At 55.5% G+C, this 26,107-nt stretch overlaps 1 protein-coding gene across 7 annotated transcripts in view; it reads left to right on the forward strand.

Moving 5' to 3' along the window:
* The window catches only part of RAP1GAP2 (RAP1 GTPase activating protein 2), a 227,803-nt gene that overhangs the window by 193,497 nt on the left and 8,199 nt on the right, over window positions 1-26,107 (forward strand). For all 7 annotated transcript variants that reach the window (XM_080680772.1, XM_080680774.1, XM_080680776.1 and 4 more), the window contains 8 exons: window positions 2,381-2,510; window positions 4,953-5,108; window positions 9,959-10,030; window positions 10,513-10,599; window positions 12,027-12,161; window positions 20,298-20,435; window positions 21,880-21,998; window positions 25,951-26,064. In XM_080680772.1, coding sequence (XP_080536898.1) covers window positions 2,381-2,510; window positions 4,953-5,108; window positions 9,959-10,030; window positions 10,513-10,599; window positions 12,027-12,161; window positions 20,298-20,435; window positions 21,880-21,998; window positions 25,951-26,064 — 951 coding nt within the window. The remainder of the gene's footprint in view (window positions 1-2,380; window positions 2,511-4,952; window positions 5,109-9,958; window positions 10,031-10,512; window positions 10,600-12,026; window positions 12,162-20,297; window positions 20,436-21,879; window positions 21,999-25,950; window positions 26,065-26,107) is intronic.

Below are 26,107 nucleotides of genomic sequence, written 5' to 3' on the forward strand. Positions count from 1 at the left end.
TGATTCTCTCTCATCATTGATGTTTCTATCTCTCCCTCTCTCTTTCTCTCTGAAATCAATAAAAATATATTAACCCCCGCCCCCCACCCCTCCGCCACACATACACACACAGGAAACACGGGGTTGTTTTTCAGCATACGATCAACACTCCTTTCTAAGGGAACAGAAGTCCAGGGGATAATCAAGGACGGCAGGTTTTCTGAAAGGCGTTGACATCCGGCCTAGGAAGCATGATGAAACTGCTCCACCTCAGATGCGCCTTCCTAATTACATTTGGCTCAGACTGAGAGCTTAATGAATCCACCTTCCCTATCACTCACCTGCCAGCATTCAGGGAAGAGAGCCCTGTGCCGTTTGGGGGAAATGATCCATTTTAGATAATACACAGAAAGAATCATAATTAAGAGTTGGTAGAAAGAAATACAGTAGCCCACAGCCCTAGCCCCTTCCCCCTGGCAGGAATCTACTATGCAACAGTCTGTGGTTCTCCAAGTGGACAGAAAGAATATGGGAGCTATTGCTTGGAAAACTCTGGCCTTTGATTTTCCTTGGCAAAGGCCACCTTTGGGAGGGACCTTCAGACCTGGCCGGACTGTGCTGTGCGTCATGGCCGGCACGTGGCAGCCCTCGGAATCCCCCACTCCAGCAGCTACGTTAATAGGATCTCCCAACATGTGTGATAACCCCCAGGCCTGTCAGGTACTAGGTGTTCTGTGATCCCTTTCTTCCTCTGCTTCCTTCGCTCCTCCTCTTTCCCCCTTCCCGCCCCCCTCTTCCTCCATCCTCCTTTCCTTCAAGGTTGGCACTGTCCGGAGTCAGTCTCACATGAGTTACAGTTCCGCCTCCATTACTTGGTAGCTGTATGATTTTGGACACGTGACTTAACCTGTGCAAGCCTCAGTTTCCTCACCTGTGAAAGGGAGATAAAAACAGTGCTGCCCCCACAGGTTGCTGGGGGTTAAGGTAGATAATCCCGTGAAGCACATAAACTGGTGCTGAGCACAGAGGATGCATGTCACTGTGGCTCTACCACCTCCGTTGACCCTGAGGTGCCATCTTTGTAAGGTGCATCCAGAGTTCACAGATCGTAAAGTATGAAAGGATGTATCTTAGAATAGATGCAACAAAGTCTTTTAAAACCAGGAAGGACCCCAGAGGCCATGTCGTCCTATCCCTTTATTTTTTAAATTTATTTGTTTGTTTATTTTTGTTAATCCTCACCTGAGGATAGTTTTCCATTGACTTTTAGAGAGAGTGGAAGGGGAGGGAGGGAGGGAGGGAGAGATAGCGAGAGAGAGAGAGAGAGAGAGAGAGAGAGGCGCGAGAGGGACACATTGATTGGTTGCCTCCCACACGTGCCCCGATGGGGCTGGGGATCAAACCAGCAACCCAGGTACATGTCCTTGACCCGGAAACGAACCCGAGGCCCTCCGGTGCACAGGCCAATGCTCTAACCACCAAGCCCTGCTGGCCAAGGCCTACCCTTTTATTTCACAGAGAAAGGAAATGGGCCTAGAGAGATGAAGTGAGAGGCCAAGGCCCTGTGCTGACTGAGGGGCGGAAGCAGGTCTAGAACCTGGAGTTCCTGAGCCCGGCCCAGCGTGCTTTCTGCCATGCTGGCTGAGCACATTTCCCGGACGGTACTGCAGAGCCTGGGGGGACTGATGTCCAGGGTCTATTTGATTTCATCTTAAAGGAACCTGCATCCTCCTCTTCATGCTAAGAATGTGACCCATGGCTAGCAGCCCGTTTCCATAAAGGAAGAGGGGGCAGCTGCCAGAAGCCACCCAGTTCCTTAGTTCCTTTCCTGCCAGTGGGGAGATAGCGGGAGAGGGGGCCTCCCTGGGTACCTCCAGGCTGGGTGCTGCCGTGTGGGGTCCGGTCTCCACATGGGATGCTGGCTGGGCAGAAGTCAGGCATCTGTCACCTCTTTAGGCTGACTCTGGAGGCTCCTATGGGGCTCACCACCACCCAGCAGGATGGCCGGTTTCCTGGGCTTTGGGCCGAGTACTTGGACATGGCCTTGCAGAGAGCATAGGCTGGTGCCCAGACTTAGGGGCTACTGGCACCCAGGACAGCATTTGTCTGGGATTTGTGGGTGGACGACCTCCCTTCCCACATGACTTACGTTATGGAGGGGACGCAGCCAAAGCTTGGAATTTGTCTTTGTCTTTTTAGTGTGGGTTTATGGGCGAACGCCAGGGCTCGTCTGCTCAGAAGGGCAGATCTGCCTGCTCTCCCCGCATCGCAGTCTCTCAGCCAACTCTCCACGCCCCGCATCCCTTCACCTGCCCCATGTTTTTAGGGAAAGTTGCGCCGAGTTGCCCACTAACCCCCACTCTCTCTCCCCGTGGCACTTGCCCCGATTTTGTGCTGACAGTTTCCGAGGAGGCCTGGATGTGACCCACGGACAGACGGGGGTGGAGTCGGTGTACACGATATTTCGGGACAGGGAGATCATGTTTCACGTCTCCACAAAGCTGCCCTTTACCGAGGGAGACGCCCAGCAGGTAACCTGGGTGGGGAGGGTTCCGGGAGCCTGGGGCGTGCGAGGTGAGAGTCTTCTTCTGGTCCCATCTACCTGAGGGACTGCAGTCCCCCCCACCCCCCTTCATAATCAAGAGGCCAGTCTGTTCAGTGATGCTCTTCCCCTCACAGCCTGTTCTATCGCATTATCTCACCAACACCGACGTGCGACAGGACCGCAGGGCTGTGGTTATTCCGCTCTGACCAGGGAGGCACTGCAGCTCGGTGCGGTCAAAAGACTGTGTCCCAGTTGCTGGGGCAGAGCTGGGAGCAGAGCCCAGGGTCCCTGGTCATGTGGGGGGTGGTGGGGAGTCGTGACGGGGTCTGCAGATGGCAGCTTGACGCCAGCTCTGCACTTCGGGGTATGTGATGCTGGGTGAGCGGTTGATCTCGTGGCCTCATTGTTCACATCTGTAAAATGGGGATAGCACCATGCATGTCTGAGCGTTGTTGTGGGGATCCACATGGTTCTGAATGTAGGACTCAGAACGATGCCTGGCATGCGGCAGCCTTCCTCCCTAACAGCTGTTCGCTACCCAGCCCACTTGTGCCCCGCTTCCTGCCCCAGTGACTTAAAGCTGGTTAGTGCACGAGACACCTCCCACCCCAGCTTTTCTAGTCTCACAGCCTCGTCGCTCAGCACACCTGCCCGCGGGCAGGAATTCAGCCCCTCCCTCAACCAGAGAACCTGGAGGAGACCTGGCTCCCAGGGTTTTCCTGCTCGTCCTTTCCGTCCTTTCCGTTGCTGCTTCTGACGGCTGTGTGTCCCCTGGGAGGGCCTGGCTTTTTCCTTGTTGAGCCCCCAAACCAGCAGCTGATCTCTGGATGCTGCACCATTTCTCCTCCCCGCTCTTTGCCTTTTCAGTCTCTAGGAGAATAAGCAAGGAAGGCAGGACTTTGGCCAGACGCAGACCCATCCATCTCTGAGCAAGGGGATGGGGCGGGAGCACAGATGTAATACTGTAAACAGTGCTTGGCTTCTATGGAAAAAAAAAAGGAAATTGGCAAATGGGACTGTGATTTGGCTCTAAAATAACTACTGAATGTTCCAGAAACAAATGGGACAGGATTCCTTTGTATCCAAAGCAGGTTTTCGCTCTGTTTCACCTCGGTCTCTGTCCCCTCACGGCCCCTCCCGCCACCCAGCCTGTGGCTGAGGGCCCTTCCCTACTCGCTTTCACCCTCATCTGTGTTAAGTGGGAAGTTTGTCGAGACTGGCTGTTGGCAAGGACTGAATAAATACTACGTTTCTCTTCCCAAGAAATGAGATGGTGTGTGTAGAATAAGTGAGAGAATTTGTGTAGAAGTGCCCTGCACTGGGCTCAGTATATAAAACAGGTGCTCAGTAAACAAGAAACTCAAAGTGACGCATAGGGCCTGCATGCAGTAGGTGCTTAATAAAGGAACAAATGCACAGACAAGCACCTCGCCAGCACTTGGTGTACAGCAGGGCCTTGTCATTGGAAATCATGCGTGTGGATAGCCCAGCATGGCTCCTGACGCACAGCAGGTGCGTGGTGATTGAGGTCACCTGTGAAAGCACCTGGCACAGTTTGCGGTACTGAGTCAGGGTTGGATTTCTCTCCCCGCCATGACCTCCACTAAGCCATGTTGCCGATGTTTCTCTAAGCATGGTTCTGCTCCCCTCTGGTGTAGAATGATCTGCCGCCTCATCCCTGCTCACCCACATTCCCATCAGTTGTCCCCCCACTACCTCCTCTTCCAGGAAGCCTTCTCAGATTACCCTCAGGCCTCTGACTTTGCCCTCTTCCCTGCCCCCTGCACCCCACAGCAGCAGGCATTTGTGTGCAGGAGCTGATTTACCGCTCGCGGGCTGGTGGCCTTGTTCCTGTTCTCAGGTAGCTTCACCTGTGTTTGTGTTTCTCCTGGCTCAGTTGCAGGCTCCCCTAGGGCCGTGGTCGGCAAACTGCGGCTCGCGAGCCACATGTGGCTCTTTGGCCCCTTGAGTGTGGCTCTTCCACAAAATACCACGGCCTGGGCGAGTCTATTTTGAAGAAGTGGCGTTAGAAGAAGTTTAAGTTTAAAAAATTAGGCTCTCAAAAGAAATTTCTGTCGTTGTACTGTTGATATTTGGCTCTGTTGATTAATGAGTTTGCCGACCACTGCCCTAGGGTAAAACATGGACCTCAACTTTTAACTCTTCTCACCGAGTCCCGAGTGTGAGCTCTGCACACCCTAGAGTTCAGTGAGATGCCTGCTGGTCTCGACCTAACAACTTGGGCAACTTCCCCACTTTGTCCTTTTTGATGGCTCCTAAAGATGAAATGAAAAGCTCCCGGGAGCTAGGTCTCCGAGTTCCAGGGCTTATGTATAAAGATAGCATAACGAGGAATTTCCTGTATAGATCTCTTCTGCTTTCAGGATGTTCCCAACTGGCTTATAACAATGGGGTGCTTTTTGTTTAGCTCCAGAGAAAGAGACACATTGGGAATGACATTGTGGCCATCATCTTCCAAGAAGAAAACACACCGTTCGTCCCAGATATGATTGCCTCCAACTTTCTACACGCCTACATCGTGGTGCAGGCCGAGAGCCCGGGCACGGACACCCTGGCCTACAAGGTGAGGAGAAAGTCTCCTTGGTGGGCGCGGTGGCCGAGGCACCTCGCCACACTGACGGATTCAGTGATACCAGGAAATAGCAGCCCCCAGTGGGTCCTCGAGCTGGTCTCCAAGATGTCACTCCTGGCTGTGGTGTGACTGATTTTCCACGGCTCTCAGGTTTCTGAGATTTGGGGGCTAGACCAGCCTTGGGCAAACTACGGCCCGCGGGCCGGATCCGGCTGTTCTATCCGGTTCTCTTGCTCTCCCCTCCGCTCCTTTACTTTGAATTTATATTAGTTCACACAAACACTCCATCCATGCTTTTGTTCCGGCCCTCCGGTCCAGTTTAAGAACCCATTGTGGCCCTCGAGTCAAAAAGTTTGCCCACCCCTGGGCTAGACTCTTAGTGGAGAGCACCCACCCTCTGAGGTCATCTCATCCATCTGGTTCTCTCCAGGCTCAACACCTTCTCACCTCAGGGTTGAGAAGCCCGGATGCTCCTATTTGGAATCTGGTAATGCCATTGGCAGAACCAGAGGGGAGGAGGAAAACAGAGAGAGGACTGTCAGGAAGCGGAAAGGAAGAGGGTGGGCAACAAAGAAAAGAAAGAAAAGAGGTGTTCATGGTGAGAAGGGTGGGGCACAGGGGCCTGGGAGACCTGGCCCCTGGGTGGCCCCTCTGCTTTAGCTGTTCTGGAATAAATGCTCGATCTTAATTTGAAGACTGCCAGGGGATGGATAATGTGTACTTGGGTCTCAGCCCCCTGACCAAATAGCCATCTTTCAAACGAGCTCAAAATCCTCGTGGATGCTGGTGAGCCCACCACCTCAGCGGCCCTCACACTGTCCTCCGGTGGCTGAATCACTAACTCTCCTCTCCGCTTCTCCGCCAGAAATAATCCCAGCCCCTTGGGCATCAGTTTCTCTGTGTCACAGTGTTAGGGGGCATGAGACCCCAGGGAGACAGCCTGAAGCAGGGTTTCTAAGTGGATGTTATATAGCCTTTGGACCCCCTGCAGATACGTGCAGAACGTTGAGTGTATGGGCTTCTTTGCGTTTTCTCTGCCTTTCCTAGGGAGAGAGGCCGCAGCTCAGGTTCTCAGAGGACCGCCCGCTCCCCACAATGTTAGGAGCCGCTGTTGCAGGGAGAGGGAGGGGCTGATGGGACACTCTGAGGCCCGGAAACGTTTCCCCTTGTCATAACTTGGGCCGGTGCTGGTTCTGGGGGTTTACAAAACCCTAGCACCTCGGGGCTGTCTGCATGAAGTACCCATTTTGCTGGAAGTTTTTGGGAAAAGAAAATGATGTTATATACTTGCTATTATCAGTACAAAGCCAGATGGAGTAAGTGCAGAATTCACATCAACTTTAAATCCAAGTATGAGGCTTCAGAAAAACCCCCAAACCAATCAACAAATACACATCCAAACCAACCCCACCCGCTCTCCTGTGCCCATGTCCATGCTCATGGCCTCCTTCACTGAGCGGTTTTAGCTGGAAAGTGAGAGAAGCTGTGGTTTGGACATCTCCCTGAAGGCTCACTCACTGGCTTTGTCCGAAATGGGTGAATAGCTGCTGGATTTGTTGGTGGAAGCAGATTTTATTCACTCAGTGCCTACTGTGTGCCAGGCGTGAGCACATGCAGGTGACGTTCAGAACCAGCCTTCAGGGAAGAGAGAGAAGAGCTACTGCTTGGGATCCCCAAAGAAAGGTGTGTGGTGGGCGAGAGGCCGGGGGGGGGGGGGGGGGGGCGGGGGCGGGGGGAGCGGTGGCTCCCAGACCCAGCCAGGCAGTTCCATGCATACTCGTGGCTCCTCTGCTGGGCCTCTGCTGGCTGAATGGGCCCTCTTGTGGACGCTTAGCATTTTTAAAGTTTCTGATAGGACGTGGAGCTCAGCTAACTGGCTTCTCCACTTTCCCAAGAGCTTAGCAGCGTGGAACAATACAGAGAAAAATCAGAGGTCCCCAAATCGGCACCCCGCCTCCAGCTTTGATGCTGGAAGTCTTTACCAAGTCTTCCCAGCCACAGTCTGCGGTCCAGGTAGAAGCGCTTTCCTGAGAGCGGTGGTGAGAAGCAGGGAAGTAGGACCCACAGGAAAAGCCGGGCTGGCCCCGGGATGTGGGGCCTTGTGCTCCACCTGTCAGGAGAGCGTGGAGGTTGGAAGGCAAGATCTGTGAATGGGGCCGGGGAGGCAGGGGGCAGGGAGGGAGACCAGCCTTCCAAGGTGCTCCCCAAACCTCCGTGAACCCCAGGTGATGAGCAGACTGAGGAGGACCTGGTCAGGTCCCTCAGGGGGTCCAGGGTGGAACCTTAGCTAATGCTTGCAGGCTTAGGGGCGATGGAAAAGCAGGGTGAGTGAGGTTTCTCTGGGGCTCAGCAGTGCCTGGGGAAGCCCCAGGGGGGAGGACAAACAATAGGAAAGGAGGGGAGGGTGGGGTGGGAACGTGCAGGAAAGGGCCCAGGCCTAGAGTCTCGGAGCCTGGGGTTCTGGTCCTCCGCCTGTGACCTTGGCCAGTCCCTGCTCTCTGATTCTGTCTGTGTGAGATGAGGAAGTTAGACAACCTCAGACTTCCTTCCAGCCCTGACGTGGTGGGAAAGGGCAGCGGGGAAGTTGAGAAACAGGTGTGTGTGAGATGGATAAGAAGTGGTTTGGGGGAACTCTGTAGTACCTCAGGTGTCCTTTATTAGGTGCATTTAGTAGGGAAACGGTGGAGGCGCCTCGTGCAGGTCGGCCTGTGGTCGTCGACACTGAGCTGTCGGAGCAGGCCGGAATTTGGCTCCAAAACCCGGGTGGGTGCGCATGACACAGATTTGGTCCCCATCCTGCCAGGTTGGAAGGGAATCCCAGCCGAGCCATCATCAGGACTCCCTCCCTCCTCTTCCTGCCTGAGCCACCCTGTGCCTGGCCTCGGAAGTCCTGCACAGGTCTCAGGAGTCTAACGTGACGGTGACGCCGATCCTTGGAGAGGGGTCTGGGTGTGCCCCCTTCCCCTCCCTGCCGTCCATCGCTCCAGCGACCTGGGCGGGTCTCTGAGGTTTCCGGGCCCCACGGGGGCACGAGCCTGCGAGGTTTCCACCTCCTGGTGCATCCTCGTTCCTCACAGGCTCCCCCCCCCACCTCGCCTCCATCCGCTTTCCAGACTTGAAGAGTCTCTTCCCCTGAGTAACCGGCTGCCTCTGAGCCCTGCTTGGCCCCTGCTGGGCGGCCTGCACGGAGGAATTTAGAAAACAGGAAGGTGGGGCTTCTGCTTTCAGCCCAGCAACCCAACCGTCCCCAAGAGGCGGGAACAACAAAGGCCCGCGCTCTGCTGGAAAGGGGTCAGGAGAGGGAGCACAGTGGGGATGGAGTGGAATGGCCGGCACGGAAAGGGTCCCGTTCCCTCCTTTCTGATGTGGCTGCTGCGGTGGGCTTGTCTGCCTGCACACTTGGTGGACTTCAGAACACACGTGAAGCCATTTGCCCGGTCAGCACAGCTCACGCTGATGCACGCCTGAGAGGGGATGTCCAGGTGGGAAGAGGAAGGGCCGCCGGCCTTGTCCCAGTCGGCAGCCTGTCAAGAGCCTTCCCACCACCCCCTCCCCAGGTTCTGGCTCTGTGGGTGGCATTATTCACTTGTGCCATGGCGCATGGTGGGTGGTGGTGGGGAACTGTGTTTGACAGCTGGAACCAGCCAGAAATCACGTCAGCAACCCATACCCCGGCTCCTCACTGTGGCCGCTGCTGTGTGGGCCCTGCAGACAGCTTTGAACTTGGTACTGACCAGCCCGCCCCACTCCCTTCCCCTGCAGACCCTGGCCGGGCCTTTCCTTGGCCGGGCTCTGAGCTGCCTGCTCACCCTGTCTGGCCGACTCTCAGCATCTGCCCTACTTCACAGGCCAGCAGCTGGCGGTGGGCCAGGGCCGTGCTCACGTCAGAGCCGCCCGCCTGGGGAGGGGAGAGGGCAGATCTCCAGAGAGGCCTGCAGCCTTGTGGGCCGAGAATGGGTGAAACCAGGGCACCTGCGTGCAGAGGGAGATGGAGGTGTGGGGCCTGTCCCAGGCCTGGGGCACCCCACACAGAACATCTTGGGGCTGTCCATTAACTCATGCCTCGCCAGGCTGGCCAGAGGTGCACACCCACCCAGAGCCTGGTACCACCTCTGCAGCACGCAGCACACCTTGATGTCCTCCACCCCCACTTCCCAGCCCGGGCCCCGTGCTGTTGGTTCAGGCCTCACCCAGACTGCCTGACCCTGTGTGGGGCTCAGGGCTTCCCGACGCTCACCCGCCCACTGCACAGGGGCTCTCAGGAGCTCACAGCTACAGATCCCTGGCTCGCCTCAGCGCTGCTGATACAGGCGTGGGGTGGAGCCTGTGCAATTGGTATTTCTTGTTTAAGCACTTTAAGTGTGGACAGGTTGGGAGCCAGTGTTGTGGGAAGAACCCAGAGCAGGGTCTGGATTCTCTGTTCATCTCGGTGGTGAATCACCTGTGTGCCTTTGGGAGGGTCACTCCGTGTCTCTGGGCATCTGTTTCCTCATCAGTGAAAGGGCTAATAATTCTCACCGTGCCTCCCCCGTGGGCTTAGCATCCCAGTCAGTGCGGTCAGGAGGTGAGGTGTCCTGAGCGCTTGCACTGCATTAGAGTTAGGGTCCCAGGCTCTGTCCACTCATCTTGCCAGGCTCATGTCTGGCCTCCAGTGGTGCATATGAGCATGTGGATGGTTCCATGCCATCCAGCCCACTTCTAGGAACTCTGCCACACTGTCCATGGCTCCCAGGGCAAGGGGAGGAGGGGCGAAATCTGCTGTGGGAAATGGGGCTGCCCTAGGGCCAGGGCACGGCACATGGATCTCTTCCCTCCTGGCCCACACCGAGGCTCTGTTTCAGGTCTCAGTCACCGCACGGGAAGATGTGCCTGCCTTTGGCCCGCCTCTGCCCAGCCCCCCTGTTTTCCAGAAGGTAAGACACTCTCCTTCCTGCTCCTCTCGTATCCAAACTCCAGGTTTCCATGCCTGAATGGCAGGGATTGCAGTGGGGCTGGACCTGGGCGGGGACGTTAGCCGGGCCTTTATTCAGCAGGGTTGGGGGACTTTACTTGGGGTCTCCCCCACCTCTGCTCCTGCTGCCAGCCTGGCCTAGCACAGGGTCTCATTCAGGGTGTTTAAATTTCTGCTGAAAGTAGCGTTTTTTGTTGTTTTTTTATTTACCAGGAGCCGGGGGCAGAAGTCGCCTCCAGGCAAGGGAATGCCACTGTGGGTGTGGAGGGTTGATTTCCCAGGACCCGGGGAGCTGGTTTCCATGTTGGCATTGTAGCAGCTGGGCTTGGCCTGGGCTAGATGTGATCCAGTGTCTGAAGGGGCTTTTTCAGGGGTGCTCCTAGACCCCCCGTTCTGCCTGCCCGTGGTGAGGCTGGGAGAGTCCCAGAGCTTCTTGTCTTCCAGGGCCCCGAGTTCAGGGAGTTTCTGCTTACCAAGCTCACCAACGCAGAGAACGCCTGCTGCAAGTCAGACAAGTTCGCGAAACTGGAGGTGAGAACGAGGTTTCTGAGGTCTTCCTTCTGCCCTCCTGTTAGTTAGCCTGACTCTGCCGGGGTCTGTTCCTGGGGGCTGTTCAAGGAGGAAGAGCATCGTTTTTGCCCCTCGAAGTCGTCAGTCCTGTGTGATACAGTAACTCTTCTTGTGGAAACTAAGTCCAAATTTCAGGTCTAGTCAGCCGTTCACCAATCGTTTCTTGAGCACCTACTGTGTGCCAGGATCCGTTCTGTTTCCTGGGACATGGGCCTAAATGCGACTCAGTTTCTGCCCATATAGAGTTCACAGGCTGGTGGGAGCGGCCATTACTAGAGGTATGATACAGTTTGCCAGCACTGAGCCCTGATGGAGGCCAGCATGGGGGCTGTGACTTAGGATAGTGACTGCTTCTGCCTATGGGGGTCTAGGGCGTATTCAGGGAAGACTTCTTGGAGGAGGTGGCCCTTCAGCTGCTGAATCTGGGTATCTGATGAGCCGTTTGCCAGGAGGAAAGAGTGGGGAGGGTTATTCCAGGCATGGGAACAGCATGAGCAAAGAAGAATCAGGGCAGAATCAGAGCATGACTTGGTGAGGGAGTTCCTGGGGGTTTGATGTGGCCTGAGGGAAGGACTCATGTGGGGGATGGGATGGTGGGGACTCAGCTGGAGACGTAGGTTGGGTCATATCAAGAAGGGATTTGAGCTAGAGGGGATGGGCCCTATTAAAGGACTTAGGCAGGAGAGTGATGTTTGCTTTGCACATTAGATGATGATTCTGACAGTGGTGGGGAGGGTAGATTGAAAGGGAGGAGGGCGGGAAGGGTGGCCAGTTAGAAGCTATGACAGGAGTTCGAGAGAGACGATGGCAACTTGCTTACTTACCCCAGGCACAGGAGGGAATGATTTGGGGAAGACCCAATGGACTTCTGTATTCAGGGTGGGGGGAAGTGGATTGGTGGGGTGGCTCTTAGGCCTTCAGCTGGGCTCTTTGCTGACAGGGGACCACTGGGAGGTAGCTGTGCTAGGGACTGCTGATCTGGAGGTGCCTGCACAGGCTGGGTTACTGAAAGGGCCAGTCCCGATCTGGGTGCATGGCGCCCCCTGGAGGTTGTATGGATGGCCCTGGAGGAACATCTGGATGGAGAGGAGCAGTGGGCAGTGGTATATGGATGTGGAGCTTGGGGTAGAGATCTGGGCCGGGCAGGAGTCAGGTAGAGCTGGGAGGGTGGGGCGGCCCACCGAGAAGGGGCAGAGGGAAGAGAGCAGAGGGCTGGGCATTGAGCTGTAGTGTCAATTGCAACATTTGTGAGCGTGGAGCCCAGCCTGGCCTGAGGTCCACACCATCACCAAGATGCACTTGGCCCGAAGAGCAGTCCTCAGCCAGGCATCTGGAGCCCCCTCTGCTCTCAGTGCCTGCTCCACAAACTCCACCCTCCTCCCTCCCAGGACCGGACGAGGGCTGCCCTCTTGGACAACCTTCATGATGAGCTCCATGCCCACACACAGGCCATGCTGGGACTCGGCCCGGAAGAGGACAAGTTTGAGAACGGGGGCCACGGGGGATTCCTGGAGTCCTTCAAGGTACGGGCACAAGGGCGGCTGCCGATTGCTGTGGCCGGGAGGGTCGGGACAAACAAGGGAAGAGGTCCAAGATCCACATGATCCTGACCCCAGAGCCCAGTGCCAGCCAGATGTGGCAGGACCAGCATGGGCACTGCAGGGGTTGGCAGAGGACAGGGGCATCAGGAAGTGTGAGTGTGAGTGTCTTGACCTGGATCCTCTCCTGCTGGCCCGGAGTCTGGGGCTGGGGGAAGAGTTAGCAGGGGAGGAGCCAGTGCAAACCAAGAACACTCCTGCTCCCACCTGCCTCCTTCTGTGGTCAGGCGCCCAGGGCAGAATGACGGGAGCAAGGACACAGGTCGTCGCTGTCTTCAGCAGCTGGTGTGGGGTTCCGCAAGGATTTCTCCAGCTGGCAGGGCACCGAGGACCTGGCCAGGGCCAGTGTGATGGAGTTAGAGGCAAGTCCCTGTGGACTTTGCAAAGGGAAGGACTTTCTAGCCAGAATGAGCTGCTAAAATAAGTAGCGAGCTCCCTGTCCCTGGGAGTATTCAAGGGGATCTGGGACTGCCACTTCGCTGGCCTGGCATAAAGAAGATCCGTTGTCATGTGTTTGCCAAGTGCTTGCTGGTCCACACAGCACTGACGTCCAGCATCTGATCTGAGCCTGGCTGTTACCCTTTCCGGTTAGCACGGGTCTTGATATTTCCAGTCCCACACAGGGGACAGGATGAGAGGCCACAGGACTGCTCAAACCTACACCCACTGCCCAGCCGGCATGGCTCAGTGGCTGAGTGTTGACCCATGAACCAGGAGGTCATGGTTCGATTCCTGGTCCGGAGGGCACATGCCCAGTTTGTGGGCTCGATCCCCAGTAGGGGGCATGCAGGAGGCAGCCTATCGATGATTCTCTCTCATCATTGATGTTTCTATCTCTTTCTCCCTCTCCCTTCCTCTCTGAAATCAATAAAAACATATTTTAAAAAACCCACAAAAAAAACCTCACACCCGCTCAGAGGTAAAGCCTTGTTTCAAACCCGGGTTTTCTGGTTCTTAGTCAATGTTCTGTTGATTGCCCGTGGCAGAAGGATTTATAAAGCTACCGTTTTGGGGACAGTGTGTGGGGTTGGGGTTGGACCTGCCTGTATTAGAATCCCAGCTGTGTGATCCTGGGCACAGTCTTTCAAGTCTCTGCGCTACATTAACAACACAGGGATGATCAACGGGACCTGTGTCTTGGCATTGTTGGGAGAATTCATGGAAATAGTCCGAAGAGGTCGCATGGCCCGGAATACAGTCAATGCCCGGTGAACGTGTGCGCTGTTAGCATTGCCCTGTAAAGTGAAAGCTTAACACCCATCATCCCTCTAAACCAGCCGTGGGCAAACTACGGCCCGCGGGCCGGATCCGGCTGTTCTATCCGGTTCTCTTGCTCTCCCCTCCGCTCCTTTACTTTGAATTTATATTAGTTCACACAAACACTCCATCCATGCTTTTGTTCTGGCCCTCCGGTCCAGTTTAAGAACCCATTGTGGCCCTCGAGTCAAAAAGTTTGCCCACCCTTGCTAAACTCTCATGGCTGCTCCCTATGCCCTGTGTGAGGCTGGGATTATGGGTAGAATCACTTTTACTCAGTTTCAATATTTAGGAGTGTAATTTTGCATATGAGGAAACGGAGACCCGAAGAAACGGAATAATTTGTCCCAAGTCACCCAACAGATTCGGGAATCAAAGCTGTGTCTGGCAGATTCCGAAGCGTGTGTTCCCAATTGCCACATGACACCGCCTCTGGGTCCCAACTCAATTGAGATTCCACCCACTAGCCTGGCCCGGGCAAGCCTGGGGTCTGCCCCCCTGCCAGGCAGTGGCACAGAGCACAGGGCAGGGCCTGCTGGCCCCAAGGGCCAGCTGCCGAGATTCCTCACGCGGGTGCAGGCAGGAGCCGAACTGCATGTCCAGGCTGGTGGGAGATTCCTGGGACATCTGTCTCAGCCCTGATGGACAGTGGCGGCCAGGGTGAAAAGGGAGAAATGGAGATTCAGAGGAAAGGGGGATGGGGGAGATGATGAGGGGGGAGGAGAGGGAGCCAGAGCAGCTAGCCCGGCAGAGGGAGGGGTGAATGGGAGACCAGGTAACTAGGAACACCTCCGTGGGCTCCGCCCACATCCTGGTAAGCATGTCAAATGCTCCTGGCTCCATAGCAGATGTAATTTATTCATGACTCGAGCTGTCGCTGACTGCAGACATCTAGTGATTTGCTGCTTTCCGTTTTGCAGGTTTCTCTCTGCCTTTTGGAGTTAACAATAGTTTTTTCAGTTTTCAAATATTTCTGTAACCTGTCAACTCCTGCAGGCCGTGGACACCATGCCCACGGTGCCCAGCGGATAAAACGGCCCGGCAGCAACCTCAGGTTGTGGGTCTAAAGGACAGTGACGCGAGGCCATTTCCCAGTCCCCTGCCTCTGGGCCGACTCCAGTGGCTTGACTACGGGGAGGGAGATCTTCAGGCCTTGCCCATTCCTTGTCTCTGATCCAGTAATCCAGGGAAGTTTTCTCTTCAACCCTAACTCCTTCCAACTGTGGGCTGAGGACAGTCCCTTCTACCTTCTGCTTCCATGCCCGTGTCCGAGGGGCACTGTGGGGTGATGGAGGGGCCGTCACGGTCAGTCGCCCAAAGCACACCTTCCCAGCTCTGCCGGATATGAGTAGCTTTGTTTCCTCCTCCCGTCGGGGCACGAGCTCTTTGCCCTATGCGTTCCATCACTGCCTTCGGTGGGTGTCCCAGGCTGTGGTCTGCCCCAGCTCAGGAAACTGTCTTTAGTTTCGCTATTTCTTCCCAGGCACCTTGGACGGTGCTGTGGTGTCAGAATCATTGGCATTCCTCTTGGCGTTCCGTCTGGACTGCCACGAAGTCCTTGCAAGAGTGGTGCATGAAACAGTTCCAGGAGGAGAAGTTCCTGCTGTCTCCTTGCTGTCACAGGTCTCCTCACACAGATACACAGAAACATAATCGAGAAGTCCCAGGGCTCACAGCGACCCCAGTCACCCATCCCTGCCTCTGTGGCTGTTCCCCCTCCCCTACAGCCCAGGGACCCTTTGTCCCTCTGCCTAGAAGCAGACCCGTCACTGCCCCAGGCTGTGCTCCTGGCTCCTCACACCACTTAGAGTAGCTCTTCTCCTCTCCACGTCTGGCTTCAGTTCACTGGCTGTCGGCTTAGTGTTTCTTCCATGAGAAACAGAACAGTTAGTTCATGGACGCCTAGACCTGCTTCTGAGAAGCTTGGGGATATTCTCGGGAATCCTCCAGTTCTACAAATACTTACACATTTTGCATTTTTACATAGCGGATGATATAAAAAATGCATTTCCAGTCGAGATTAAACTTTGGCAGTGAGACTCACCATCGAAAGACAAAAGTAAGTAGGCAGGGGCCAGTGCAGCCGGCGCCACCGGTGCTGGGGGTGTATGGACATAGTCTTGGAGTCTTGCAAGAATAGTTTTATTTGAAAAACATATACATTAGTTATTGTTGACAGTGTTACAGATGTCCCGCATTCCTTCCCCCATCGCCCTCCTCCACCCAGAAGAGTTTTCTTTTTCAAGCAGCTGGGTATTACTCACATTTGAAAAATATTGATCTCTGAACTGTTGTTCTCAAATGCCATGCTGAGCCACTGCCCGCTGTTGAAGTTTCTGTTGGTCCCTAATAAAATGGAAAGGCAAAGGGATGCTACTTGATGTATCAACATATGTACACAGGGCATGTGGGAGCCACATTTTGAGAAACCCTGAGCTAGCCCAACCCTCTGATGACCTCATGCAGAAGGGGGCCCTGAGGGCCAGAGGAGAGTGTCACCACCAACCCCAGAACTGGGACAAAGGAGAGCAGGAGTATTGGGTGAATGTCTCTCCACCTCTGAGGGGCTGGCAGCCGATGCACTGGTCTGCTCTGACCCCTAGTGGCCAGAGTGCCACTCTGCAAGTAACTCTGGCAAAGTGCCCTCCCTGGCTGGGGCAGCTCATGGATTGGAGCTCTGGTCTGACTGAAAGGAGACATGGAGGGATATTTCCTACTCCCATCAGCCTTCCTCCTTTATTTGTGCTGCCAAAGGGGCAGAAGACCCTGTTTTTGACCTCAGATTCTTCTGATTAAGGGGCCATCACAGCTGGCAAGAAATTAGCATCTTTCTCTCCGTCGGCCCTGCCTCTGTTGCTTACTTGGTACAGATAAGCATGCGTTTCCCTTAGTGTTATCCTTGTGCATTGAGTCCCCCAAGTTGAATTTGTTAGATTGAAACAGCTCACAAAACCCATTTGTAAAGAAGTGGGGTTTGGGGTAGGCCCGGAGGAGACGGGCTCCCTCTGTGACACTAGCTGGTGTGACACACGCAGACATGCGGGAGTGACTCCACCCCTCTTTTCTCACTCCCCACAAGGTGTGCTGAGGGCTGGGAAACCGCGGTGACTCAGGGTGGGGGGCAGAACCAGAGGTGATGAGCTTGGAGGAGAGCATCTGAGGACAGATAGGGATAGTTGTGTGAAGTATGGAACAGACTAGTCCATGGCGCCAACATCTGGAAATGGTAAGATTTCAGCGTGGTGTGCAGAAGATCTTTTCAAAGGCCAGGGTGTTCGCCCACGAAGGCAGTGAGCAGGCCATCCCTGGGAAGGTGCAAGTGGAGAGGATATGAACTGTGGCCTGGATGTGCAGGGCCTGAGTGGGAGAGGGGCCAGGTGGTCCCTGGAGACCTCCTGATGCCCCGGCAAAGGTTTCATGGGCCTGTCCTCTTCTCTCCTGCCTCCCTCTGTCCACATCACTGCCCTCTGTCCTCTTCTTCGCCCTGTACCTGATTCTTCTGACCGATTTGAAAAGGCTAGTGTGTCCAGCTCTACCTCAGATTGACATGTGACATTCTTTAGACCATGTCACTGCGTGATTTTGTCCAAATGGAGCATCATTGTAGGGTTTCAAGGTAGCCATCACCTCTTTTCCCATCCCTAAGAGTGGGGAGGAGAGATGACCTTGAGTAAGCAGGTGTCATGCCAGGGATTGGTCATCCATCGTGTCATGCTCACATGGGGACCATCACCACGCTGTACAGGGGAGAAGACTGTCTCAGAGAGGCTCACATACCGTGCTGGGGGGAACCAGGAGTCAAGCCCCGCACATCCCTGGAGTTCCCTGCCAGCCACTGTGTCCTCAGACTTACCTCACTGACTCAGCAGCAGCACGGCTTTTGAGGACACGAGTCCTCCCTAATGTCAAGGAGGCTGAAATCACTTGGTTTCTAATCACCCTCAGTCCATCAACCAGTTGAATTATATGTTCAAGCTGGGCTGGTTTTTGGGACCCTTTCATCTGCAACCCAGGGTCCTGGTTCCATCTCTTACCTTTGGTGTGACCTCCCTCGGCAGTCCTTTGCGTTTCAGGACCTTTTCTCTGTGTCTGTCTTCTCTGCATCTCAGAGCTGGAAGGATGCAATAAGATCACGTGTGTGAAGCTCAGTGGATCAGCTGCCGTCACGCAGGGCTCATTTAATCTCCTCTGCAGAGAGACAGTGAGAAAGCATCCGAACATAAATGATTCATTGACATATCACAGTTGATGACGATGGTGGTGGCGGCACACACGAGGCACCAACAGAATGGAATGAGGTTGCGTTGATGCAGCACGTGACTCATTTAAGGAAACTGTTTATCCAAGGACACCTCTGAGTGGTGCCACGCCTTCCCTGCCTTCAGTTTTCCCAAGGGCACACGTCTGACTGATCTTTGGGTGGTGGAATGAAGAGAAGGTGCTGGCTGTTTATCCATGTTGCTAGGTGACGCTCTTCTGTGGTCTAGAAAGAGAGAGAGTTGAAGTCTCTCGAGGGGGCATCTTCGGCTCAGACAGGCCAGGCCAGATGAATGCCATCAGGGATCCACGGCTGGTGGGCTCCCTGCCTCGTTCAAGGGGAGCTCGCCTCCAGGACCATCATCTTTGCAAACGGCCCTCCTTCCTGAGTCAGCTTCCTTCCCAGGATTGAAAGGCAGGCAGGGTGCGGTCCTCGGCCATTCCTGAGCTTGGCAAATTCCTGACATTGGGGAGAGCTCCCGGGGGACCTGCGATTTGGGGTGGGTGCAGCATTCCTGCTGCTTTCTTGGGACGACCTTTCTGTAGACTCAATGCTTCAAGGGAGGGAAGGGCGGCCGTTCCATGTAGGTGGACACGTGGAGCGTGTAAACAGATACATGGGGTTCACGCGGGGTGTGAACCAGGTGAGGATGGGGGCAGTGTCCCACCTTTGTCCTTCTGCATCAGTGTTTTGAAGCTGAGGTTTCCGAGAACTCCCCGCCTCAGCTGACTCACGCAATGAGGAAGATCCACTAGCTCACTTAACCAGAAGGCCCAGGTGGCTCGTGGCTCCGCGTGGTCAGTGGCAGGCAGGTTCCATCCCCTTGCCCCTCCGCCATCCCCATCTTGTTAGCTTCGCCCGTAGGCTTGACCCCTCACAGCCCATGGCGGCTGCTGCGGTCCTAGGTGCAGAGGTGTCACACCTCTTTTGGGAATCAGAGGAGATCTTTCCTCGAAGCCCACAGTGACGTCCCCTCATGTCCCACTGGCAAGGGCTTGGATGATGTGACTGCCTGAGAGGGTCATGATTTACTCCTTTGTCCTGTGGAGGAAGAGGGGACGTTGGGCCAGACTGTGGCTCTGCCAGCAAGGAACATGGGGGGATGGCACTTGTATGTGAGCAACTGGTAATGTCTGCATCCGTGAGTCTTTGCATGTGGCTCTGAGGCCGTGGGGACCTGGACAGCTGGTTAACACAGCGGCTCTGGGCCTTTTCCATTGCCCTAAGTTTAGGGATGTTTTGTTTCCCTGCTGACTGTACACTCCTTGGAGGCAGGGGCCATCTCTCCTACGTCTTTGACTCCCCTCCTACAATTCTCCCAGTTTCTGCAGTGCTGGGCACACAGGAAGCACGTGACAAATGCTTGCTATTAACAAGAAGAGCAGCCACATTGATTGGGTACTTAGTATGTGCCGGGTGCTCTGCTAAGAGCTTTGTATGTGTGGCCACCTGGCCGCATTATCGAGGGACTGAATGACTGGTCAAAGGGAAACGATGTGGGGTTTGGGGGATCCTGGAGAGAAACTTCCCTCCCTAGAACTCCTGTCGTCTTTGAAGGCCTTCAGAACCAGGGAGCATCGTCCACATGGTGGGTGGAAGCCTCTAGGACTTCCCGTGTCAGGAAATCCTCCCTCGGGTCCACGTGGGATCTGTCTGCCTCACTCTAACCTTGGGTCAGGTTCCAGAGCAACACAGGTGGCCGGCAGAGCTCTGCCGAGCAGTCCGAGAGCAGCCGGCACCTCCCCGCCCTCTCCCTGCTGTGGGCGCAGCAATCTTCGTTTTAACTGTTCTCATCCTTGCAGGCACCGGGACCAGTGACTGTCCTGGTTGTCCCCTCCTGGACACTGCGATGTGTACAGATGGGCCCTTCGTTCTTTGGTGGCCCTAAGTGGCCACAGGGCTCCACGCGGCCTGAGCAGCTCCGGGCCCTCTGAGGCCGCAAGCCTGGAGTCTGAGAGTGCGTATGCTGTGTCGGCAGCGGCACCAGCTGCGGGCTCATCTCTAGCCGCTGCGGGTGTGGTGTGGCTCAGTGTACGGACCCGGAAGTGCTCTGGCCACAGTGCACCAACTGCGAACATACACCAAGTTGTAGCAGGCACACTTTGGGGTGACGCAGAATGGATACCCGGTATTTAAATATAGGAGAATGCTTAGTTTTCTGCTGCTTGGACCATGTCATTCCTGACTTGCAGATGAGGAAGCTCAGGCTTGGTAAGCTCTCCAAGCCTCACTTTCCTTCCCGGTAACAACCTTTGTCCACCTTGCAGGGCATCTGGGGCACTGACCCCTCAGACTCCTCTGTCCAGTGTCCTCCCTCGCCTCTGCCTGCAGAGTGCCACGTGCCCAGAGCCTCTGAAAGTCCTCTGCAGACTGTAGTGATTAGCATGTGGGCCGCCGAGAGAGAGGGAGAGAGAGAGAGAGAGCGAGAGCGAGAGAGAGGAGCGAGGAGAGCCTGGAGTGTGTCTGCAGATCCCACTGAGGCAGCGGGGTCATCTGGAGAGGCCTGGCTCCAACTCTCAGGCCTCCCTCACCTGCTGTCCCCACAGAGGGCCATCCGCGTGCGCAGCCACTCCATGGAGACCATGGTGACCAGCCAGAAGAAGCCGCACGGCGGGGGCCTCCCCGGCAGCCTCAGCGGGGGCATCTCCCACAACAGCGTGGAGGTCACCAAGACCACCTTCTCGGTGAGTGTCTGCGGGCCCTGGGGTCCCCCAGGCCTTGGTGGGGCAGGGGTGTGTTCACCCAGGTTTGGGCCAGGTGATCAGCAGGGCGAGCTGAATGATGGGGAGGGAGACTGAGGCTGCCCAGGGGCGACCCCTCCCCTTGAAGTGAGAGCCTCCAGCCAGGCAGCACTTGGGGCTGGCCCAGACCGGAGCGCACCTGTTGTCCTGCTCTCGGGGTTTCCTTGACACCTGGGCCTCCTCAGGACCAGCCCTGCGCAGTGGTCCTGGGCCCTGGGACTGTGAGAGGGCCCTCCCTTTGTTATTCCTAATGACACGCAGCTGCCCCCTGCTTGCGGTGCACCAGGCACTGAGCTAAGTAACTCATGGGTCCCTGTGACAGCTGTCTGAGGGAGGTGCTGAGTGCTCCCCATTGCACATCTGAGGAAGGGGAGGCCCCGAGGGGTTAGGTAACTTGCTGGAGGTCACCCAGCTACGCCGAAGAACTGGGATTCGTGTTTAGGTCGCCCAGATCCTAAGTCTCTGCTCTTAATCGCTGTGTGTACAGTTCTAAGAAAAGAGAGCCCGGCCGGTCCCGGTTTTGGGTCTGGTCAGCTTGCACCAGGAGCTGGCCAGGTGAGGGGACCAGCGTCCCTCCTTTTATAAAGCAAAGTGGCTTTGTGTTTGTGCACGTTGGGGTTTTCTTGTTCTTTTTTGTAATAGCAGAACATACCCACCACGATACTGACAATTGGCATTGTAAACGATCGTGTGTAATGCATTTGATTTACCAAATAGTGTTTTCATAGCTATTACCTTGTTCCTCCCAGCGGGTCTGTGAAGGGAGCAGGGCCGGGCAATTATCTCCAATCTGTGGGTGAGACTGGGGCCCAGAGAATTTTTCCACTTGCCCAAGGCTGCACCGCGTGTGAATGGCAAACACGGGCTTAGAGGCCTGGCTTAGAGGCCTGGCGGGCTCCCATCTCCCCCTTCTCATTCTGCCACCCTCCGTCCGTCGTCCCCCACACGTGGCAGAAGCAGAGCCACATGCTAGGCAGGCTCTCTCTGCCTGTGGGTGCGTGTGGACCGCATGCTTGTCCTGCCAGGGATTTGCTACGTGACCTTGACCAAATTCCCTCGCCCCTCGACTCCTCCAGGACCTCCTCAGTAAAGCGAGGAGTTGGACCAGGGCACTCCCAGGACTCTCTCAGCTTTGTGGTTCCCAGTCTGTGACCCCCTCAGTCATCCCGTCCTCTCAGTACCTGGGGTTCTCCTTAGGGTGGCCCTGACCCCATGTTCCTCCAAGAATTCTGTTCTAGCGATTACCTGCTGTGTTTCTGGGGATCTATCCAGACCAGCTGTGGGGGTGGGAGGTGGTGCACAGGCTCTTGTAGACCGGGAAGGGGGGTGAAGGGAAGGAGACCTGGGTTTGGGGAGTGAGCGCTCATTTTGGTGGTCGCATTGGCAGCCTCCGGTGGCGGCGGCAACTGCGAAGAACCAGTCGCGGAGCCCCATCAAGCGGCGGTCGGGGCTCTTCCCCCGTCTGCACACGGGCTCTGAAGGCCAAGGGGACAGCCGGACACGGTGGTGAGTGTCCATGTGGCGTGGGTGGGCTCCCTCGGGAGGGCTGCCCGCAGCTTCAGCTTCGAGCGATGGCTTCCGTCTAACCCTGGTCCCCACGTCAGGCCCCCACGTCCCCCGTCACTCATTCAGTGCTTCGTCCCCCAATATCCCCGTCACTCATTCAGTGCATTGTCCCCCAATATCCCCCGTACTCATTCAGTGCTTCGTCCCCCAATATCCCCCGTCACTCATTCAGTGCTTCGTCCCCCAATATCCCCCGTCACTCATTCAGTGCTTCATCCCCCAATATCCCCCGTCACTCATTCAGTGCTTCGTCCCCCAATATCCCCTGTCACTCATTCAGTGCTTCGTCCCCCATGTCCCCCGTCACTCATTCAGTGCATTGTCCCCTACGTCCCCCCGTCACTCATTCAGTGCTTCGTCCCCCAATATCCCCCATCACTCATTCAGTGCTTCGTCCCCCAATATCCCCTGTCACTCATTCAGTGCTTCGTCCCCCAATATCCCCCGTCACTCATTCAGTGCTTCGTCCCCCAATAACCCCGTCACTCATTCAGTGCTTCGTCCCCCAATATCCCCCGTCACTCATTCAGTGCTTCGTCCCCCAATATCCCCCGTCACTCATTCAGTGCTTCGTCCCCCATGTCCCCCGTCATTCATTCAGTGCATTGTCCCCCAATATCCCCCGTCACTCATTCAGTGCTTCGTCCCCCAATATCCCCCGTCACTCATTCAGTGCTTCGTCCCCCAATATCCCCCGTCACTCATTCAGTGCTTCGTCCCCAATATCCCCCGTCACTCATTCAGTGCTTCGTCCCCCAATATCCCCCGTCACTCATTCAGTGCTTTGTTCCCCAATATCCCCCGTCACTCATTCAGTGCTTCGTCCCCCAATATCCCCCGTCACTCAGTCAGTGCTTCGTCCCCAATATCCCCCGTACTCATTCAGTGCTTCGTCCCCCAATATCCCCCGTCACTCATTCAGTGCTTCGTCCCCCAATATCCCCTGTCACTCATTCAGTGCTTCGTCCCCAATATTCCCCGTCACTCATTCAGTGCTTCGTCCCCCACGTCCCCCGTCACTCATTCAGTGCTTCGTCCTCCATGTCCCCCGTCACTCATTCAGTGCATTGTCCCACATGTCCCCCCGTCACTCATTCAGAGCTTCGTCCCCTATGTCCTCTGTCACTCATTCAGTGCATCGTCCACTCGGGCAGCTTTGAGGTCCCTGCACCTGACAGAATGGGTCTCGCAGTTTGGCCCCAGCTAGAAATGCGGCTCAGAGTCGTTTCTTTCTGTGCTTCCTTTTGCGAAGCTCACTCACATGTCCCTTTATGGAAGCCTCCCCTGATTCTGACAGCAGAGTTCGTGGAACATGCCTTTGGGCTTCCAGAGTTTGTTTCCTTCTTTCCTTCCTCCCTCCCTTCCTTCCTTTCTTCCTTCCTCCCTCCTTTTCTTTCTTTCTTCCTTCCTTTTTTAGAATTTATTTTTATTGTTTATTACAGATGTCCCCCATTTCTCCCCGCTTTGCTCCCTCCACCCTGCTCCTACCCCTCCCAGGCCTTCACCGCACTGCTGGCTGTGTCCATGGCTGTGCATATATGCATATAGGTCCTTTGGTTAATCTCTCCCTCCCAGCCCGCTCCCTCTGAGATCTCTGTCAGTTCCATGTTTCCATGTCTGTTTGTTCGTCAGTTTATTCTGTTCATTAGATCCCACGTGTAAGTGAGATCATGTGATAGTTGCCTCTCTCTGACTGGCTTATTTTGCTTAGCATAAAGCAAAGGGAAAAGTAAACAGAGGGGACTACCTGAAACTGAAAAGCTTCTGCACAGCAAAAGAATCCACCCACCAAAGGAAGGGGAGCCCACTGTATGGGAGAACATATTATCCAACGAACATCTGAGAAGGGGTTAATTTCCAAAATATGTAAAGAACTCACACAGCTCAACAGCTCTCATATCCTACTTACCCCGTTCTTGCTAATTGTCTTTCTGATCCTTTAGTCAGTGAGCCCACCTGGTGTTGAATTCGGCAAGCAGCATCCCTCGAGTGCCTGGTGTGTGGGGGCTCAGAGCTCAGACAGGAGCTCCAAAGACACAAACCTGCCCTCCAGGAGCTTACAGTCTCACGAAGGAAAGGGAGGCAGGCAGGTTGACCTCCACGTGTACAAGTGCCTTCCTGTAGCCCTGGCGGTGGTGCCAGCCCCGGGCGTGGGCACGCAGGACGAGGGCGGTGATGGAGGAGGATGCAGAGCTCTGTTTGGAAGCTTTGTGTGTGTGAGTGAGTCCTTGTGGCCCACTCAGTAGGGAGACCCAGGGCTCTGAGTGCTCAGAATTGCTGGTCTTGAGCTTGGGAGAGAGGCGGTGACTAAAGGAGAGGTGGGAGTCACTGGGAGGTGGGAGGAGGTGGTGCTTAAGATGAATCAATGAATATGCTCACCCAAGAGGGTGTGGAGAATGCCTGGGGAACACCAGCACTTAAGGGCAAGTGGAGAAAGGAGGCAGAGCCAGTGAAAAAGACAGGGAAGGAAGAGGAGCGAGGAGGAAGAGAGCCTGGGGAGGGGGGACCCTCGGAAGCTAGGGCAGGAGACCTTGCAGGAGAGAGGCCTGCAGTGGCAGCCGAGCAGAGCACAGTGACCCCAGCCCCTGGTGGGGTGGACAGTGAGGAGGTCCCTGGTGACCTCGTTAGAAGTACATCGGGGCACCTCATGCCTCCAGGATGGTTAAATACAGAAGACAAGAAGGAAGTGTTGGCAAGGACGTAGGGAAATTGGAACCTCGTGCATGGCTGGTGGGAATGTGAACTGGTGAGGCTGCTTTGGACCACGGCCTGGCAGCTCCTCAGAGGGTTAACCGTGGAGTTGCCACAAGGCCCAGCAATTCCCCGCCAGGTGCACACCCAAGGGAAAGAACACACGTGTCTGCATAAGCACCAGCACACGGATGTCCGTGGCAGCATTGTCATAGTAGCCCCAAGCGGAAACGATCCACATGCCCTCCCAAAAAGTGAAGTATTACTTTGCAATAAAAAGGAGTGAAGCATGATGGACACATGCTACAACATAGATGAGCCTTTAAAACACTAGCTGAGTGAAAGAAGCCATTCACAAAAAGACCACACCGTACTGTATGGCTCCATTCACATGCAATGTCCAGAATAGGCAAATCCATAGGGACAGGAAGTAGATTCTGTCAGGGGCTGGGGGGAGGGAGGAATGGGAGTGGTTGTGAGTGAGTGGGGTTTCTTTGAGGGAGGGTAGAAATGTTCTAAAATTAGATGGTAGCCATGGTTGTGAATATACTAAAAACCATTGAATTGCACAATTTGAGTGAGTTGTATGTGGATTGTATGTCCATGAAGCTGTCATGAAAATAAAAGTACATTAGGGACAGGGCCCCAGCAGTGGACACTGAGCAACTGATGGGCAGTGTTTGTGTCCTTTGTTAAACGGCAGAAGGAAACCCTTGGCCCTGGCTGGGAGTAGCCTGTTTACCCAGAAGCCCTTCCCAGCACTCAGCACACGTATCCGGGGAGCCATTTTGTAGTCTGTGTGAAGGGTGTCCCCTGGCGTTCTGCAGCCGTGGCCCTGCCGGGGCCCCGAGGGGTGCGTGAGTGCTGGCTGTGATGGTGGATGTCCCAGACCTCACTCCATTCCCTCTGTGGCCAGCCCTTGACCCAGAGCTCTGCCATCTGGGATGGACTTGGGCTCGGTGGCCTCAAGCCGGGACTCCTGCCTGGTAGCTCTGGACTCTCACCCAGGAGCCTGCAGGGGAGGGACCCTGGCAAAGCAGAAAACCCTGCTGTCTGATGGGGGCATGGTGGGATAGATGGCCCGGAGGCTGTGCTCTGTCGGGGATGCTGTGACCCCACAGGACCCCATGGTGCAGTCTCGGGCCTGGAGTGAGGTGGGAGTTGGGAACCAGCTCACCCCTCTTCATCCTCATCTCCTCAGTGACAGTGCATCCAGCAACCCCAAGACTGTGGACGGTGGGCACTCTTCTCAGGAGATAAAGTCTGAGACCTCGTCCAACCCCAGCTCTCCGGAGATCTGCCCCAGCAAGGAGAAGTAAGAGTGAAGCTGGCTCTAGCCCTGCGGGACCTGGAATAGG

Source organism: Plecotus auritus (genome assembly GCF_963455305.1).
Source record: "Plecotus auritus genome assembly, chromosome: 7".
NCBI lineage: Eukaryota > Metazoa > Chordata > Mammalia > Chiroptera > Vespertilionidae > Plecotus > Plecotus auritus.